General features: G+C 44.3%; 1 protein-coding gene across 4 annotated transcripts in view; it reads left to right on the top strand.

Annotated features, from left to right (window-relative positions):
• CLUAP1 (clusterin associated protein 1) overlaps positions 1 to 20486 on the top strand; it is a 56491-nt gene that overhangs the window by 34252 nt on the left and 1753 nt on the right. For 2 of the 4 annotated variants that reach the window (XM_083473803.1, XM_083473804.1), the window contains exons 9-12: positions 9230 to 9302; positions 14544 to 14651; positions 16832 to 16887; positions 19990 to 20046. In XM_083473803.1, coding sequence (XP_083329929.1) covers positions 9230 to 9302; positions 14544 to 14651; positions 16832 to 16887; positions 19990 to 20046 — 294 coding nt within the window. Of the gene's footprint in view, positions 1 to 9229; positions 9303 to 14543; positions 14652 to 16831; positions 17136 to 17306; positions 20047 to 20486 lie in introns of those variants that run through there. The other 2 variants (XR_014518841.1, XM_083473805.1) reach the window with 2 other exon arrangements.

Below are 20486 nucleotides of genomic sequence, written 5' to 3'. Positions count from 1 at the left end.
CAGTCTCTTAAAACTACCCCCTCTTCCCTACATCCCCAAAAGACGGAAGGCCTACAAGTCTATGTAATATAGCAGATCTTTGTCCTCAAGATTCGTGCTCTTATACAAGCACTAGCGTAGTCCTTGGAGGGAAATATGCATGTCTAACCACGTTGTTGTTGTTGTTGTTGTTAAGAAAAACAAGAATATAAACAATCTAAAATACAACAAAGGACGCAGCTGGCGCTGTGGTCTAAACCACTGAGCCTCTTGGGCTTGCCAGTCAGAAGGTTGGCGGTTCGAATCCGCACAACAGGGTGCGCTCCCGTTGCTCAGTCCTTCTCCTGCCAACCCAGCAGTTTGAAAGCACGCCAAAAAGTGCAAGTAGATAAATAGGTACCTCTCCTGCGGGAAGGTAAACGGCGTTTCCGTGTGCTGCTCTGGTTTCGGTGTCCCGTTGCTCCAGAAGCAGCTTATTCATGCTGGCCACATGACCCAGAAAACTGTCTGCGGACAAACGCCGGCTCCCTCGGCCTGTAAAGCAAGATGAGCACCTCAACCCCAGAGTCGTCTGCGACTGGACTTAACTGTTAAGGGTACTTTACCTTTTTACCTTTAAAATACAATAATATGCATAAAAGTGCAAATCCAACTCAGTGCCACTCCACTAAAAATATGCAGAGAATTAAGTCCAAAGGCCAAACTACAAAGGCCTGGCTGAATAAAAGCAGATAGTGAAGTAGCCCAGCGTGCCTCCCTGGGGAGAGCATTTCACAACTGGGGAGCCACTACTCTGACGTCCCATTCTCTTTTTGCTACCCTCCTCACCTCTCTTGGAGAGGACACACAGAGAAGGGCATCAGCTGGAGAACACAGGGTAGTGCTGTGCTACCGTATCCCTTGCAACCTAGCTTGCCCAGTAGTAGTAAGCCTGTCTCTAATAGCTATCTTGGGCCATGCAGCCAAAACAGAGGCAATGAAAATGAGGGTAGTATCTGCATGCTTGGGTGAAGCAAGAAGTAGGTAGAAGTACAAAAAGAAAATATCTCGTGAAAACTCAAAAAAGCAGTCTAAGGGAGACTGAGGATGCCCAGTAGCTTCAGGATGTTGAACATCAACTGTAAAAGAAAATCAGAATAATAAGGAATGCCTTGCTTTGGAGGGAGTGAGTGGCTGGAAACCTGATTAGGAGCACTCCCTCTAGGAGAGGGAATACGCTGCGACACCCCCCCCCCCAGATCCCACTTGCTTCTCTGAATCTCCATTTCTGGTGGTGAGGTGGGGGCAGGACACAGGGTTTGCAAGGGGGAGGCTCTGTGGGTTTCCGATAAGCATCTGGCTGGCCACTTTTGGAAACAGGTTGCTGGGCCAGAAGACCTTTTGCTCTGGTCCAGCAGGACTCTTCTTACGCTCCTGGGGACAACAGAGGCCCAGAAATGCCAGTCATCTCCCGCATTTCCCTGAAGGCCCCTGACCATCTGCGATGCACGCCGAGCGCTGCCATTCTCCTTCAAGGAGGCAGCAGGAGCTGTAATTTAAATTTCCATGTAGCGCAATCAATCCTGAAATGATTAACTTTCCTTTGTGACGCTTCTATTGAGGAGAATTCATTACAATTAAATTCTTGTGTACAAATTGTTCCTGCAGAAGCTTGGCTTGGGAAAGCTTGCGTGTGCTGCCTATTGGTATCTGAGTTACCATTCATTATGCAATCGTGACATATCTTAGCTGCTGAGAAGAGTTTAAATCCCAGCTTGTCATTATGGTCTGCTAGTGAAGCATTCTGATATCAAAAGACCAGCTGGCCTGTGGTCAAGTTAACCGAGACAGAGGAGGGAAAACAAAAACTTGTTAAGCCATGCTACACTCGCAATTATTTTTTATTGTGCTTGATTTTTGAGTGCTTTTATAAAGGTGGCCTCTTTCAGTCCTTGTTAAGACTAACTGATGCTGTAGGTGTGAGCAGGCACCAGCGCTGTCCCCTTAACACCATGTGAAGAGCTTCATTAACTACGGACCCTGAAATTTGGTGTCCCCTCCAAACCCCTGCTTTCAGTATAAATTACAGACCTACTTCAGAAGTCAAACAGAATCCATTCAACTTCTGAAAAGTTTGTAAACCAAGGTGCAGCTTCCGATTGTGCAGGTGCGCCTTAAACAATAGCAGAATATAGAAGAGTAAATTTTGATATTCCTTGCTGGTAAAATATTTTTTATAAGGCTATGAGAGGCCCCAGCTGCTCTAGTAATTTCTTCATCTGACATAATTTGATAAACTATGTACACTGATCATGGCGTTCACACCATGGACTCATCCACATATTTACATAAAGACCATGCATGGAAACGAACACACCAAATAAACTAATACAACAGAACTGTAATATGCCAGGAGAGTAGCAAATGAGCTTTTATTGAATCATTACAATTTGTACTTTCCCTAGGTCCAGAGAGAGAAGTAAGCAAATAAATAAGAGAGCAGTTGAGGCAATTTCTATTACAATATAGGCACGGTTGAGTTAATTGGAGATGTCCCAGATTGGTGGCTTTGTTTTTTGGTCATTGAAAACGGGGGACTCATTGTTTGAAGAGTACTCTGTTAATACACCATGGTCTCTTGAGGGGCCTTTCTTTTCTTTTGCCCTATGTTGTCACTTTGTTTCTTCCTTCCTTAATCTCCCTCCCAGCCATAATTTTGAATTTCAGTCTCTTTGCTATTGATTGTGCATTGTGCTCAAGTGTGAAGATTTTGAGCTCCTGTTAGTAGGAAATCGGCATTTCCCCCTGGACATTGTGCTTATCTGCAAGCTGTTAGGACAAGATACCAGGCAGGATTAATGTCTCCTGCTCTGGAACTGCTGACATAAAGAAGAGACTGTTGAAACTTGAAGTTCCTGTTGATAGCATCATAAGGATGCTGCACGGTCAAGGACTCTTCTTGCGCCATTGTGCCCAGGACCTTAGGGAATGAAAGGCTGCAAGAAACACATAGGTTTAGAGCTGAGATGGGGAACCTGTGGTCCTCCAGAAGTTGCTGTAATACAACTCCAGCATCCCTTCTAGGATAACATGCTGGCTGGGGTTGGCAGGCATTGGAGTCCAACAATACTTGGAAGGTCACAGAGCTTCTGGCTCACCTGTCTTTCTGAATATAGCCTTGTGAAGATACCCAAGGCACACATCTTTGTTGCTGGGATTCAAGAAGCCTTTGCCCATCCCTTCTTTTCAGTTACTGTGTTCCACCTAGCTCAGGATCTCAGCATTGATAACAGTTTTCATCACAATATTTTAACTGAAGTGTGTACCCCCTCCTTAGAATGAGCAGACATTGTGACTTCCGTAACATGAAAGGGTGGGAGATCCAGTGTACAACATTATTAAGAATGAGGAATATAGACGCAGTTTAGACGTAAAACGCAATGCTTTATTTAAGAGCATAAGAAGAACCCCTGCTGGATCAGACCAAAAGGACCACCTATTCTCAAAGTGGCCAGCCAGGTGCCCAAGGGAACCTTGGAAACAGGGCACTTGGTATCAGATGCTCACTGGGTCAGCATTTTCATAATGAAATTGAAAATTCAGTGCAAAGCTGGAGAAGTGGGATTTGCTTCCCTTCTTTCCCTCTTATCTACTGCCCCACAGGAACTACAATGAGAGATATGGTGAGATTTGTCATCACTGGGGTGGCAGTGTTCTGGGACCAAAGTCAGTGGCTCACATTCCTAAACTTGAAAAAGCAAATGTTAAGGAACTGGCCACTAAGCTTAGATAGATGTAGCAGATTTGCCTCAAAGTCTTCTTTGCTTAAAAATAAAATACTGGAGGGTGGGGGTGGAGAAAGGCTTTTAAAATGTTGCTGTCAGGTTCTGAACCAATTCTCTTAAGGTAACACCTAGTCTTCATATTTATTTAAAACATTTTTATTTTGCTCCTCAGCTGAGAAATGCTCCCAGAGAACTGAGTCCTTCAGACATATAATCTAAGAAAAAATATGATGCAATTGGAGCAGACTTTAGGGAGGGAAAAGGAGAAAAAGAAACATAGACACAAACACTTAGTCTTGTAATGATCACTGAAATGAAACGATTTCAAGGAGATGAGGAGGCAAATATTGCTGTTCTTTCAGCAGAGGGCAAGAAAATGCCCCGCAGTCCCGTCTCTCTCCCTCTGCTATGGCCTGATGGGATGGCTGTAATGACATATTGCAATAACCAACAGCAATATTACCAGAGCATGAATAATTGCGGGAAGGTTTTTCTCTCTGGTGGATATTGCCTGATGCCTGAGGCAGATGATGCAAATAGGTTCCAAATGTTGGAAAATATAAGAATTAAATGAGAACTTGCTGCTTTTTTTTAATGTGCTCTCAAATCTGCTGCCTGAGGTGGGCTGCTTTACCTTGGCTAATGGTGAAGAAAGCTTGAAAATGGTTGCGCACCTGTGTTGGGAATTTCTACAGTATGTTACAGAAGTTTCACTTTTTTCTGCCAGCTGCTTGTCGAAATTCATTTAGTTATATCTTTTAAAAAGTTGACAGGGTTGTTGACTACCAGATGAAGCAATCAGTCATGATGCTCATTAATTCCTTCAAGAACACATGGGGGGAGAGAAAGTTCAACTACAGGCTAGGAAATATCATTTTAAAATTAAAGACTGATTTGTAATGATTTTTTTATAGCGTAAGTCATGATCAGTCAGGGGACAGGATGCTGTGCAAGTGTTGAGCCAGTTGTCTTTCTAAAAGGCCCTTTGCTGGGCAGGGATTGTAGTTTGGTGACGGAACAACTGCTTTGCACAGAGGAGGAGGACCCAGGGTCAGTTTCTGGCTTCTCCAGCTAAAACAACCTGGTGCCCTCCATATATTTTGGACTGCAACTCCCCATCAGTCATATATTTCCCTGTATCAGGAAAATTTTAATGTCTAACGTTTTGCAATTTTTATGTGCTGTAAGTCGCACAGAGTGGCTGGGGAAACCCAGTCAGATGGGTAGGGTATAAATAATAAAATTATTATTATTATTTTATTATTATTGCTAGCAAAAAAGGTCCAGGGACGTTTTCTTGGCAACTTAAAGTCATGTGTCATGTATGATTTGAGAAAACCCAGCTCCTCAGAAGCTACCTTTTACTAAGCCAAACTGTTGGTACATATAGCCAAGTATCGGGGGGGGGGAATCACATAGCTTCCCTGATGCCTTCTGAAACGATAGCTTTCTCTGACTTGTGAATATTGAGTTTGAAGTATTATTATTTGTTTATTACATTTGTATACTGTCCTTTATTCAAAGATTCCAGAGTGGTTCACAACAGAAAAATACAAAATAAAGCATACCAAATGCATAGTAAAACAAAAAAAACCCCATAAAAACCCTTCCACAAAGCCTGGAGGGAGGCTAGGAAAGGATATGTAGAAAACAGTCTACTGAGAAAAGATAAGATTTACATTTCTTGCTCCAAGAAATTTACATTTCTTTTTTACTGCAGATTTATTAAAGAAAGCAAAAGCGCTATTGTCATCTCACATTCACAATAAAATAAACATCAATACGTCCATCTTAAGATACACATACAGATTCATAAATGCCCTCCAAATGTCAAAACAGATATCCAAAGGAAGTTGGTGTTTCAAGAAAGTGCATTCAACTGCAGCAAGGGCATTAAGGACTTTAAACTGTTGCATAATACAGTGGTGCCTCGCAAGACGAAATTAATCCATTCCGCGAGTATCTTCGTCTAGCGGTTTTTTTGTCTTGCGAAGCAACCCTATTAGCGGATTAGCGCTATTAGCGGTTTAGCGGCTATTAAAGGCTTAGCGGCTTAGCTGCTAAAAGGCTATTAAAGGCTTAGCGGCTTAGAAAAAGGGGGGGGGAAGCGGAAAAAAATCTCAAGACTCGCAAGACATTTTCGTCTTGCAAAGCAAGCCCATAGGGAAATTCGTCCTGCGAAGCGCATTGAAAAACGGAAAACCCTTTTGTCTAGCGGGTTTTCCGTCTTACGAGGCATTCGTCTTGCGGAGCACCACTGTAGATGGTGAATATTTATCCTTCCACGCTCAAGGTATATGTCTCTTAGCAACTGCAAGGGCTCATAAATTCCATTTTTGTTGTCCAGTTGTTAGTCCTTATTTTGCAGGAATATAACTTAAAGTACACAAACATCTGCAGATATTTTGCCAGTACAAAATTTATACAGACAGCAACTTCAGACCAAACAGGGCATTTCAGGGGAAGCCCACATCATATTCCTCAATGAGACATTTCTAGCATTACACCTCCAAAATGCATCTGGCTTAGACAAACCCTTCATACAGAGCTGCTGTGGAGTCCAGTATACCCAAAATAGGTTTTTTTTGCTGAATCAGTCAAAAGAAACATGCCATATAGATTCTACAGCAGTTTTTACATCCAAGAATAGAGAAGACGCAGGGAAGGGTAGAAAACTGGCATCCAAAGTCCTGCCGACAAGATAGAGTTTGGAATAAAGGCAGTAAATGGTTTACATTCTAATTGTATTTTAATTCTGCCTATAGAAGTCAGATTGCTTTGTGGTAAGCAGAATGCTTTCAATGTGGACCTGAGCAGGTTGTGGATGTCCAAGGCAGCAGAGGCTTCACTGGGAATATCATTGGTTAAACAATGCTGTGCCTTTCAGAGCTTGTTTAGCAATAGATCATCAGCCTCCTGCTAACTGATGGCATGTTTTTCACAGTACCCTTCCATAGCGGCTGCTATTAGACTCTTTGGAAATAGCTTTGCAGACGCTCAGTTCCGTTCTGCTTCTAAGATCAATACCCCCCCTTTTATAGCTTTTTGCAAAATGATTGATTGCCTCTGGGTCCTGTACTCTCCCCACTCTGCCCCCAGGGGTGACATTTGGAAAACTATTAATTAGTATCTGTGACAATGGGAAATAAATGAATGCATTTACCATTATGGTAGACAGGGCTCCCAAATGCTATGTCTAACACTTTCTCACTGGAGACTCTGTCTGTCATGATATCGGGCAATCTGTTGTGCCTATTGGAGCAGGAGTGAGATACAAGGAAATCATCTTAAGATTTGCAATCAGTTCAGTTCAGTGCAGAGCAACTGTAGCTAGTAGGCTAGTGTAACTAGATGGATTTCTTTTGGTGGCTTTAAAAGAGGATTAGACAAATTCGTAGAGGCTGCCAACCATGATAGCTATGCTCTACCTCCACTGTTAGAGGCATTATGCATCTGGAAACCAGTTGCTTGGACTCACAGATGGGGAGAGTGTTGTTGAACTCGGGTCCTGTTTGTGGGCTTCCTATAGGAGGGGGGCATCTGGTTGGCTACTGTGAGAACAGGAGGCTGGAATTGATGTGCTGCTGGCTTGATCCAGCAAGCCCTTCTTATGTTGTCATTCCAGGATTGCTTGCAGAGGCAATACCCATGGATGCAGATTATAGAATAATGGAATTGCAGAGTTGGAAGGGACTTCAAGGGTCATCTAGTCCCACCCCCTGAACATTCCTCTTCCCTTTCCTCTCTCCCTCGGTGGCAGGGGTCAGCCACTGGTAGCTGTCCAAGGTGAGATGAGCCAAGGGATGCCAAGAAATGTCCCAAAGCCAAGAAGATTGTGTGGCTTAGGCAAGGTCCTGGCCCCAAAGGGTACCTTTTGATAGCCCTTTCTGTCCAAGCTGGCCCAGTGGACAGGAAAGGTAGGCATATGAAGAGGCTTGCAGGATCAGGACAAAGACCCCTTTGGTATATAGCGTTCTGTTCCCACAGTGGCCAACTAAGATGCCCATAGGAAGCCTTTGTGTCCTCCTTTCCTATGTTGACTTTCCTTTTTATTTTCCGTTTGTTGCTTTAACTGTATCATACAATTCTAAAAGCAAACTTCTTCTTTTTTTAAAAAAAACTATTTATGAAAACAAACACAATAAATTATGAAATCCATCCAATCTGTTTTGATGAGTGGTGGTTTATAAATAATCTAACAAGTAAAATGAGCCCTGGTGGGATCCTATGCAAGCTGGCAGGAGAAGGGTCTTGTCCTGTTGGGTCTCTGCCTCCTTCCTGTTTGTCACCCAGTGAGAGAGAAGAGGTAGCGGGCACAGAGGAAGCAGATCTTGCACCCTGTTCTCATTCGTTAATGGCATGTCTCCCCCACCACCACACTCCCTTTGTATGTCAATGAACTACCCACAAGGTCCTGAACGGTGTTTGTGGGCTAGAGCTCACATAAGTTTGCTTCTCTCGACCATAGTTGGAATCAAGGAGTAAGCAATGTAAGAAAATGTGTTATGGTAAGAAACATGAGCCTATGTGCATAACTCTGGAGCATGTATTCTATCTTAGGCAGAGAAAGCAGGGAAGTTCATAGAACTGGCTGTTTTGCCATATTGTTGTCAGCATAATAGTGATGAAATTGCTTTAAGTTTTTGACCTTTGAAGGCTATTTCCCTTCCTAGATTAATTGCATAAACCCATGTGCAGGTGCTGTGAGTGTACAAGTAGTCACAGAAGCACTTGGAATACATTTCCAAGTGTTGTCCATGGCTTTAGGATATAGCTCTTTGTTTCGTTCTGCCGCAGCAACTGCACAAAGAAGCATAAAACCAACACAACTGGCAGTGCATATCTGAATTTTTACTTGCCGGCTTAAAAAAAGCAGACTAGTAAATAAAAATGGAGGCTAGAAGCACTTTCTCCTCTGCCCTTGTCATTCTGCTCTTCTCCCCCACTCCCTTTAGTGTGTGACAGCACTTACCCTTCCCTTTAACATTTACCATTGTGCTTTGCTGTGCCACAAGGCAGCACCTCTGAGCTGGCTCCATCTGCAAATGAAGTTGGCAGACATGACTGGAATAGCTTTCATACTGGTTGCAGGGAAAGTGGCTTTACTTTCCTCATGGCTAGCACACACACAAATTGTATGGATTCTCATAGACAGTTGATTAACATTTGTAGATGTTCTTTTATTGAACCAACAAGTTACATAAAAAGCGTTTTAGTCTACTGAACCTCATGGAATAATCTTCTGGCACGAATCAAACAGTATTGTGCCCAGATTCAAAGGTTTGCAGCACTTTTGAACCGCTAGAGTTGATCTAATTTAGAGAGAAACTTATAGTCACTTTTTTTTTTAAGTCCCATTCTATGGAACTAAGCTAGCTGCAAAGCCTTTGATATTAACCCAAGCAACAGCTTATGTCTTGTTACCTTCCTGAGCGGAAGCATGGTGCAGCTGCCTTTCTGATTTTGATGTTTTCCCTTCCCTGCAGGAAGCAGAGAACACTTTGCGTTTGATGCAGAACAAGCTGAAGGAGGAAGAGAAGCGCTTGCTGAAGAGTGGAAGTGAGCTCTGTTTCTTATCTTTTTCCGGGTGTCTGCAGACCCAGGGTCCCATGCAGTTTGAGCCTTTCCGTTTTCATGTTACCATGGTCATTTGAGGTGGAAACTAAACACCAGGCAGGCAGAGAGGCATATGGAGCTACAGCAGTTTTCTCTTTCTGCTTGATTGTCCTGTCACTCAATTTACTATTTTCAAGGCAGAATGGGAAGTCAAGGCTGTATATTGTCTGTTGCCCCCCACCCACCCCATTTCAATAATGATGGGAGCTTTGGGTAGGTCATGGCTGCTTACTGTCTAAATATCTATCTCTGAGCCCCAAATCAGCTGCATTATGGGTAGCATGGTGGGTAAGCCCTATTATTGTTAGGAACAGAGGTGAGTCACTTTCACTTTAACAATGTAGTATCAAACCCATTAGCTGCAGGGGGGTTGGACTAGAGGACCCTCATGGTCCCTTCCAACTCTACAACTCTATGAAGCAGTTTTGCCTTGCTGTGTGCTAATAATAGGGGATTTGTTGTATTATTTATTGACCGCATTTATATACCACTCCCCCCACCCACCCACCCATTTGCTCAAGACACTTTAATGTGTAAAATCATGGCCACCAATCCGTTGGCTACAAAAAGGAAAGGGTGATAATAGAAGGGGTAAAGAGTAAATTCAGATACCAGTTCATCTGTAATAAGGTTGCATAATGATTTGGGTGGAATGCGCCTGGCACACATCATCTTGGAGGAACCAAACAGTAGTTGGTCCCATAGAAGGGGGCCTTACACTCTCACATTCTTTTCTCTGATGTGGCCGGTGCATTGCCTGTTAGTGGAGTGGAAGAGCCAAATGGCAACTGGCCTGGTGGAAGGGGCCTCACCGCCTCACCTCTCCAGCTCATGCAACTATGGGGAATGAATAGACACCAATGGAGTGAAAGAAATTGATGGATGGCCTATCCAGCAAAAAACAGGTTTTGGTTTTTTTATTATCCACCTGACTATTAATTCAAAGCTGTAAATTGCAACTCACCTGGGCACCTGTACTAGCTAAGAAAACCTACAACCAGGCAAGGAGCAACAACATATTCCTCCTTTAGGGTATAAATGGCTAATGTAAGTTACAGGCATGCAAGAGGCAAGCAGAAAACTTTCTATGAGCTAGTAACTTTTGCAGATGAATATGCAAAACTGGATTAATTCACCGATTTGCGGATTACATTGAACTAAAACCGGGTCTTATAGTATTGGGTCCTGTTTAAGCCATATGAAAATAAGTAACTCTATTTAATTAGCCAAAGATGCTGCTCTTCATCTGATAAGCAATTCCAGTCAATGTTTCCTCTCTTTTTACTCTAGGTCAAATCTCTCCAGTGGGAGGGAGTATTTAGGCCTGCTTTTAATACCAAGGGAACTATAATTAATAAGGTTGCCCACATGCTAACCTTTGACAGAAAATTTGAATCAGTGACAGATTGGAAGGAGCAATTTTATCCTGATGTTGTTATTTCAGTTTTGGCTTATTCTTAACTAAGACGTCAGCAGAGACCCTTAGGTGAATCATCCCAGTTATTTTAATATTGCTTTGTATGCCGTGAACATTTATTGGGAGGCAGGGGGCATGTGAGGGAGAAACCCAGAAGGTTTTCTCTTGTGGATTAGTTAAGGGAATTTTTGCTTTTGACTGAAACTGGCTGAAGCTTTTCAAGTCGCATTTGATAGTTCCAGCTTGTTAATAGTTTTATCTCAACCTTCCTTGTCTTTGTCCTTTTGTATGTGGCAGCAGGCTTTAAGTAGCAGAGCACTGTTGGTTCTGCTGAGGACTAGTGTTTTGGCTTGCTGGGTCTTTGTAGATCAGGCATGAGGAAACTTTGGTGCTCCAGAAGTTGATGAACTACAACTCCCATATTCCCTGCTCATTGGCCATGCTTGTTGGGGCTGGTGGGAGTTGTAGTTAGCAGCATCTGGAGGCCCAAAGTTTCCCCATGCCTGTTGTGGATCCTGAATTTTTTTTCATCTTGCAGTTGTCTTCTAGAAGGAGACTTGAAAGGGCCTTCCCCCAGCTGATTTTTACCCTGGAACTTGATTCTGCATTGAGCAGGAGGTTGAACCAGATGATCTCCAAGGCCCATTCCAACTCTACAATTAGATGGTTCTCTGAAAAGATGGCTATGAGCAAAGCTGAGCATAATCAGACTTGAACATGAAGCCGAAGGACTTTAAAAAATGAATTTAGAGGAGTCTGAAGGAGAATAAATACACTTGCTCAGATACGTAATTCTTAGAACGTTCAGAGCAGTTCATGGACATACTCTCAGTGATCACCATATGCTGATGGCGTACTGAGGCTTTGAGAAGGCCATCTCAGTGAGTGTATAGGTAAGATGAGATTTGAACCAGGATCCTCATCCCAGAGGCTTGTCTGCTGAAGTACACAGGACTGGACTTTCAATGACAGAGCTTTCCTTTGGAGCATAATTCCTTCTCAATCATAAAACTGCGTCTGTTTTACAAACTCAGTTGTTTGTTGTTACAGTATTGGCAAAATTCTGTTTGGGGAAGCAACGGATGAGCTCCTGGGGCTTAGCCGCTCAAATGGAGTATATAACATATTTGCTTTTGTTTACAAAGATTTGAAGCAACTGGGGCAAACAAGAGCAGCTTTGATCCGTGGGGAAATCTGAGTTCCCACAGTGAACATGAAGCACATATTGTTCTTGGCTTGAACAAAGCTTTATTGAAAAAGTGACACATCTATTGGTGGGTTCTGCCTGCAGCTAAGGTGGAAACAAAGTATGATCAGTGAAAGATTTATTAAACATATTTGGGGTTTGGTGTGGGTCGTTCTTTCCTTCTTCAGTTTTGGTTTTCATCTGAAATTAGTGGCATACAAAGACACAATTTGTACTACCTTCTCATCTGATTCCATCTACATGTTAGGATATTTTAGGGAAGTCATTTGTATTTTTAGTTAATAGCTGCTTTATAGAACCACAGCATGGGTTCCTTTGAAGTGGTGGGGAGAGGCAATTTCAAATGGTACTTTGCTTCCTTTTTAAAGGGGATGGGTGGCAGCAGTGGCGTGAGGGAGTCCTCCATCTGCCAGCCGCCATCCCTGCCCCCTTATAGGAGAAGGCAGCTGGTGAGTTGAGATTAAATCCTGCTGCCTAAACTACATGATCCTGGTCCTTGCTGGGAATGGGGTGGTGCAGCCAATCATGGGCATAGCCAGGACATTTGTTGGGGGGGCAGAACCTCAGCTATGTATTTTTATTGATTTTTATTGATTGTGGGGCAGCTGGCCCTTCCTGCCCCCCTCCATTGGCTACGCCCATGCTCTACCCTCCCAGCCATCAGCTGACATCACCTGTGACCTCAGCTGATGAGGGGGTGGGTGTGGTTTGGGGGGAAATGGCCCGGTGGCCAATTGGATCCCTTTGTGGGCCAGGATTGGCCTGTGGGTTGGACGTCCCCCACTCCCTGCCTGGAGGAAAGAAGGTGGCGGTGGCAGCAGTATATCAGACAGGCAACCATCACTCCACCGCCTCTGAGAGGAAGCCTTCCCCCTTAGAACTGCATCCTTTCTGTTCCCACTTTGCATTATTGTAGGAAAGACAGGTGACATGCCATGGCTGATGGTGTGCAGCACAGTTTCCTCCACCCCATTAACGTTCAGTTCTAAACTGATGAAATAGTCTGTCCTCTCTGCAGGGGACTTGGGTGAGGGTGCTGAGAATCTTCTGTTAGAAGTTCCTGAACTACAATCCCCAAGATTCTCTGGGGGAAGCCATAACCACTGAACCAGGACCAAAAACTAATAGAAGTTTGGAATGTAGAGAAGAACATTTTGTAATTAATCTGCAGCCCATTTTGTCCCTGTTGTTGTTGTTACAATAATTATTACTACGTTAGTTTGTTAATTTCACTTGGGTGAGAGATCCTTAATTTTCTACAAATCTTCTTGAACTGAGAACATATTGATCTTTCTTTCCCCTAAGTGAGGCACCTCCCTGCTTCCTGGTGGTTTTGGATGGCGCTGATTCTCTTTAGAAAAGATCACAGTAAAAAGAAAAGAGAGAGAAACTTCCAAAACCTTGTTTGTGATGAATGTGTAGGCAACAATCAAATTTCAAAGTGTTCTCCACCCCTACATTTGTAACTTCTGAAACGCTCTGATTAGCCACTATCTTCCCCATGCAAACCTATGGGTATTTGTGTCTCTGTGTGTTCTGATAGGCGTCCGATTTCTCTGGATCCTTTAGCTGTGTTTGAGAAGGGCATGGAAATCAATTGCGTCATTTATCTGCGGGAGATGAGATGGAAGGCAGCTTGGGGAGCTGTTTCTGGCATATTTCAAAGTCCGGCTAGCTCCATTGAACTGAGCTGCAGGTTCCAGTGTTATGAACAGGGGTAAATAGTTATCTGTGGGCGGGCTCACACAGCTTGACAGTAAATGCACCCTATATTTATCACCGCTCATCTTGTGTTCTGTTGGGAATAGCTGGCCAGCATGATAAGAAGGAATGAGCAATGTTATCAAATTTCCAAGCTGATTCTCTTAAGTGTGATCATTGCAGAGACCACATGAAAAATCTAATGGCTGTGACCACGTAGCTACTCCTGTCCTTCACACACTGTAGAATTAGATCTCTGAGAGTAAAAGATCTGAAATCAATAAATGGAGGGTCTCCTTTAGTGGACAGTCTTCTTTTGTTCCATTCATATCAATATGTGAGTTTTCTGGACAGAAGCTGTGCCGTCTTCTTGCACTGCAATCCTGCACATTGTTCAGACTGCTTAAATGGCAGTAGGATTTAAACACCTACAGTGTGAGGGAGATGGCAACCAAGAGCCTATCCCCCTATCCTTTCCACCCCTATCAAATGATGCTAATAGTAGTCCCAGAAGGGAATAATTTTGACAGAAGCAGCAGCACTGAGGGGAAGCTTGGAGCACCTCTTCTCTGCCATCTCAATTAAAAGGTCATTCCTCACCTCGACTGGGTTTTTATTGTTATTATTATTTAAAGTTGTGTACTCTTGACTGTGGATTCCCCTGTGCCATGCCTGAAGCAAAGTTCTTTCCCGAGTCTTAACCGGAGATCTCTTTTGCACACAGAGCAATTACTCTGTTGCTGAGCTGTGGTCTGCCTGTCAGCCCACAATCATTCCTTCAAGCTGAAGCAAAGAACAGAAAGAGATGGAGCTGATGTCCTAATAACTGTCGTTGGTGGGCATTCTTGTTTTTATTTAGACAATGACGACTCGGACATAGAGATCCATGAGGATGAGGGATCTGACAGTGACATGGAAGACAGGCAGCTAATGAAGCAGCATACGGCCATGGAGATGCTGATGCAAGGTACCTGGACCTGTACACCTGGTGGACGCTCCATTGCAGATGAAAGGGCCCCAGGGGGCTGAGTGGTTTGTCCTGCAGGGCGGTGGGAAACAGCAAGTGCCTAGAAACTTGATGGTGCCACCTACAATTTTGAAATACTTTCTCAGCTCTGGGAAGGGCTGGCCAACAAAATGAGATTGGGAGTCTAAAATATATTCTTTCTCAAGCCGCTTTCTGGAGTTGCATTTCTGGCCGAGCTACACATTTATAGGAACAATTATGTGTTTACTGAATATGATACTGCCTCAGGCATTTAGAAGTTAGGAGCTATGAGGTGATTTTTTTTTATGGCCGGCGGGTGAGCTGCATACTTTCTGTCTTGCAGTTCCTCTCCTGAAGAACTTATCTCCATGTTGGTTCACTTTCAGAATTGGAAAAGCATCTCCCCATTGCAGGGAGCTAAGCTGTGGGTGGGCAGGAAAGATCCATGCATCCTGTTTGTTTTTTGAATCAAATCCTCCTCCCCCTGCCACATTTTCCACATAATTGGGGCCTTTTTAATGTTTAAATACACAGAATTGTCCTGTCACTTCTAGCATGGCCCTTACAGTAAGTGGAGCTCTGGACTCATTTAAAAAATGGTTTCGCTCACAGGTGGGGAATATTTGTCCCTTCTGAAGTACGTAGCTGAACTGCTGCTGAACTACAACTCCCATCAGTTCCAGCAATCATGACCAATAGCCATAGATGATTCAGGAATGTCTGGAGGGCCAAGGATTCCCCACCTCTGCTATAACTGAACCCTGTGCATGTGGCTCCATCCCCAGAACGGCTCCTCTAGTTCAACCAAGAGCAAGAGATGCAGTTGCTTTCCCACTCCTTCCCCAGATTCTCATATTATGATACCACAAGGATGGCAGCGCATTGTGGAGCCTCTCTGGAGCCTCACCAACAATGTTAAGCTGGAAGCGTTAATGCACCAAATGACTTCAGGAGCTCCTTGCATATGTCTCCGAATGTCAGCTGTCTCCTGCTTTGGTCAAGTGCTCTCGGCTCCTCCTTGCAAAAGAGCTGTGACCTTTACTGGAAGACAGAAAGCAGTCATTAGAGCAAAGCTTACATATTAGCTTAACCTAATGTGCCTTTATTTAAGTTTGTGTCATCCCGTCAAAGGCAGGGGTAAGTGAAAAGGTGTTCCCCATAGATGGCATGTGGATTGTCCTACAGCAGGGGTCTGCAACCTTTAAGACAAAAAGAGCCACTTGGACCCGTTTCCGAAGGGGGAAAAAAACCGGGAGCCGCAAAACTCGTCATTATAAAAATAACTTTTTTGTCACTTTTTTAATTATTTCTTCGTTTGACCCCTCAGAATTACTCCTCCTCATAGAAATAAACGTTAAATTAACAAGTTACCTTTTTTTGTGTGTGTGTTCTTCACTCCCCTTCAAAACAGTGACCAGCGTACATGCCCCCTTTCAATGCAGTGACCAGCGTACCCGCCCCTTACAATATAGCGAGAGGGCGGGTGGGCAAGAAGGTGACATCGGGACGGTGCGTGACTAACACACGCACTGCCCCCATGCGGCGTCACAGCCAGTACAGCGCCCGCCACAGTGGGGAGTGTCGGGGCACACAATGCGCCTCCTCCCCTTGCTAGTATCCGCCCCGGAGCCGCAGCAAAGGTGTAAAAGAGCCACATGCGGCTCCGGAGCCGCGGGTTGCAGACCCCTGTCCTACAGCTTTTGGAAGACAGGAGCTCCATCAAGAAGGGTCCCGTTCTGACAGGCAGCAAACGTTTGCCTCTCTTGGCCTCTCAGGCAGAAAACAGATCACATATTTAGGACTCTCTAGCACTTCATTTGATTTATTATTATTTATTATTTCTCTAAATCCAACACAGCCTTTCAAAGCATCTTCTTTCTAACACAATCAGAAAGGTGTGACCTGAGGCATTGTTGCCTGCTAGGTCCATGTTCACTTTCGCTTCTCCCTCTCGTCATTTCTGGTCAAAGAGACTACAACAAACAAACAAACAAACCCTACAGCCACCCACCCCAAATCTGAGAACAGGGATACTGGCAGGATGAGTCTGAGCGTCAAGTGCCTCTTATACCACCTTTGGCTCCCTAGAAAGAAAGATACCCAGCATTGTTGTGTGTTCAGCCACATTCTCATTGATTCTGTCTCCTTCTCTGCTCCAGGGAGACCAAACAAACGGATTGTAGGAACGATGCAAGGTGGAGACACAGATGACGATGTAAGTAGTCGCTAAAGACGCTATTGGCAAAAAGGTGCTTTTTCCATGGCATACCTTCTCATTCCGCAACAGGTAGCCTGCCTCTTCAGTTTCCCCTGCCTTATTTCACTTTCTGTTTCTGTCTCCCCCACTTTCCTCAAAAGCTCCTGCATCTTCCCCATCTCATCTCTTCTCTTCTCTGTAGGTCTCTTTATCTCCTTCCTAGTGCAGCCACTTCTTTGCCTTTTCCTGCTGTTCTTGCGATTACCGTATTTTTTGCACCATAACACTCACTTTTTTCCTCCTAGAAAGTAAGGGGAAATGTCTGTGCGTGTTATGGAGGAAATGCCTACGGGTGGCATGCCTACGTATTTTCCTCCTCTAAAAACTACGTGCGTGTTATGGTCAGGTGCGTGTTATAGAGCGAAAAATACGGTAAGTTAGGTAAGCAGAGCAGCAGACTGGCAAGCAATGCTTCTCAGAGGTCTGTCTGTCCCTCCCCCCTCCCCCCCCCCCTCTGGGGACAGAGACTCCTTTTGTGATCACGCCATCACTATCATTTCTTTTGCCTTCAAAATTTATCATACGGCGCCTGGTAATTTTACTGTTACTAAAAGCATTAAGCACTTTACAATAGATAAAGACAGATCTTGATTGACGGGGGTGCTAATTGGTCTTTGCGGAATCTGTGCTGCTACTACCCCAGTGGGACAGATGAAAGTGACGAGGAGCATGCGGCCGCCGGCAGCTCTGTTTTTTCTGTCTGTCCTCCTAGTAACATTTTGCTAAAGAAAATTACATCCAGGAAAAGACATGACCGCACCATGCTCAGTGGTTTCTGCTCCTCCCCCCCCCCCACTTGCCATGTCATTGGTGCAACTTGCAGAGGACAAGGAAGGCATAGCTGTCTTGCTGATACATTCCAGGTCATTCATACCTAAGCATTACTGTGGTGATATCAGGGCTCACCATTAAGCCCCATCAGGATGGCAGGCACAAGAAACAGGGCCTTTTCAGTGGTAGCTCTATCCCTGCTGAATTGCTCACCCTCTTTGCACAGGATCTCCCTCTAGTTATTTTCAAATGTGCTTTAAACTGCTTTCAAAAGAATTTGGTTGTTTGTCTATATCATGTAAACTGCTACTCCTTTTATAACTTAAAATTAATTGTTTTGGGCTAGAAATTTGTTTTTATTTTAGTTATGAACTGCCTTATGAGAGTCTTTGGCCTGGGGTGGGGGCTAAAAATTAATTAATTTGTAGTTAGGCCTGCGTCCCATTAAAATGAATAAATATCTAACTGCAATTTAACTCTCTTTTATGTCCCACTGCTTTCAGTGGGATTTGGCCACCCTAAGATCTGCAAGATTTCACTCTGTGTATTTAAATATCAGGGTGTTTCTTCCCAGCAGAATGTTTTTGAGTACTTTCTGACTAAGAAAACCTTTTTCTCTAAAGCAATTTGCCACTAAAGCTTGGGCTTCTCTTAAGTCTATCATTTTTATTCATGTAGGAGCCAAACTCCTGGGCTCTTCCCCTTGGGACAGACTACCCTCCCTGGCTAGAAACTGCTGCTTGTGTTTTGAATATGCATTGTTCAGGTCAGCCTGAAGTCATTGCACGGATGCAGGAAATACTAACGCATTTGCACTTCCTGTGTGAAAACCAGGTTTACTGAATTGGAGCTGCCACACGAAGGCCTCCTTTGAATGGCTCAGGGTGGCGGCTGCTCACAAAGAGGCTGTGTTTGTTTGGATAGCTGTTTTAAATTGTGGTGTTAGGTTTAAAGTGTTGTTGCAACTTGGTTTGTTCTTTTGTTGTTGTTGTTGTTGTTGTTGTTGTTGTTGTTTTTAATTATGACTGCATCACGGTGGCAGAGAAGGCAGATATGAAATTGGTCTTGCATGTGCCAAGGCTAGCAGTGGACAGTGGATTTTTCTCAGAACTCCAGCAGTTCTCTCGTGGCATACTAATGTGCCCCTAACCCTGTTTGAACATTTCTGCCCTAGCCTCAGAATAAGCAGCTGCCCTTAAACAGTTTACGGCAGGATAACAGCCACACAGAGCTTGGGCTATAATTTGGAGCAGATTCCCTCAAAAAGTGGCGAACTCTCCTTCCTTGGAGGTTTTTAAGCAAAGACTGGATGGTCATCTGCCAGAGATTTTTTTAGCTGTGATTCTTGCATTGCTGGGGGCTCAACTAGATGACCCTTGGGGTCCCTTCCAATCCTACAGTGATTCTAAACAAGCCCCTTCTCCCAGCCTGTATTGCAGTCAAGCAGATTCCTGGCCCCTCTACGGAAACTTGGGTCACATCCACACCACACATTTAAAGCACTCTCATACGACTTAAACAAACATGATGTTCTCCCCAAAAAATATTTGAAACTCACAACTGCCTCATTGGGGCAAGATCTACTGGAAAGAGATGCTGTGATCACTACACCTGAGCTGTTTGGGTTTCTTTGAATAAAGAGTTAACTTCCCTGACACTGGGTGTTTTATTGCTGACCTGCTCCTGACACCTAACTACAGTGGTACCTCGGGTTACATATGCTTCAGGTTACAGATTCCGCTAACCCAGAAATAGTACCTTGGGTTAAGAACTTTGCTTCAGGATGAGAACAGAAATCGTGCACCAGCGACACAGCAGCAGCGGGAGGCCCCATTAGCTAAAGTGGTGCTTCAGGTTAAGAACGGACCTCCGGAACGAATTAAGTTATTAACCCGAGGTACCACTGTACTCTCAGCACAGACTACCGTTCCCAGGATTCTTTGAAGAATGCTGTGGCTGTCAAAGTGGAATAAGTGCTTCAAATGTATGGTGTGGGTGTGGTCTCATTACTGCCAATGAGAGGGGGCTGTACCCTGTCCACCTGCCCTGCTTGAATTCTCCGCAGGCAGGCAGGCAGGTAGGCAGGCAGCTGCCCTAGCCCACCCAGTTGTGCCGCTCACCTATCTTCACCTCCCTCCTTTGGAGACTCTGCCCCCTCTCCCCAGTGCCTCTTTCACTCCCATTCATTTTTGCAGTATTGGCTGGTTTCATTTCTCTCTCTCTCCTAATTTTTCCCCTTTCTGCTTCCATCTCGCGTTGCCTCTGCGCGCTGCTGCTCTCTCTTCCAAGGTCGGGGCAGCCAGAGCCCAAGCCAGTAAGCGCAAAGTCTCCAGAGCCAAGGCTAAGGTGGGTGTGACTCCTGTCTGCAGTGCTTTCGCCTCCACTTGCCAGGGCCGACACACACACAGCTCTGGTGGTGCACAGCCTTCCTTCCCTGCAGCTTCTTTAGCAATTTTCAGCCATCGGTAGCACACAGTGAGAAGAGTGAATAACGATGAGATGCATAGTGGCATATGGAGTTTACACAAACAGTCAGGAGAGGCCTCAAAAATGTTTTGGCCTGTGTTCTCAGATATCAAGGGAGAGGCAAGGGCAGTATTTTAAAAGACAGATCTTGGTTGGAAGCCATGCCAGAGCTATTTGTTTTGGGGAAAGCAAAACACTCTGCGCATGCTCAGCTATATACTTTATTGTACAATATTCCTATCTGTTACTTTAAAGGAGGGGCATGGTCAAAATGGAAAGGCAACTCATGCAAGCTGCTTCAAATCTCTTTTCCCGCCACA

Source organism: Podarcis liolepis (assembly GCF_965112155.1).
Source record: "Podarcis liolepis genome assembly, chromosome: 14".
NCBI classification, from domain to species: Eukaryota; Metazoa; Chordata; class Lepidosauria; order Squamata; family Lacertidae; genus Podarcis; species Podarcis liolepis.
This window is presented reverse-complemented; position numbering and strand designations above follow the sequence as displayed.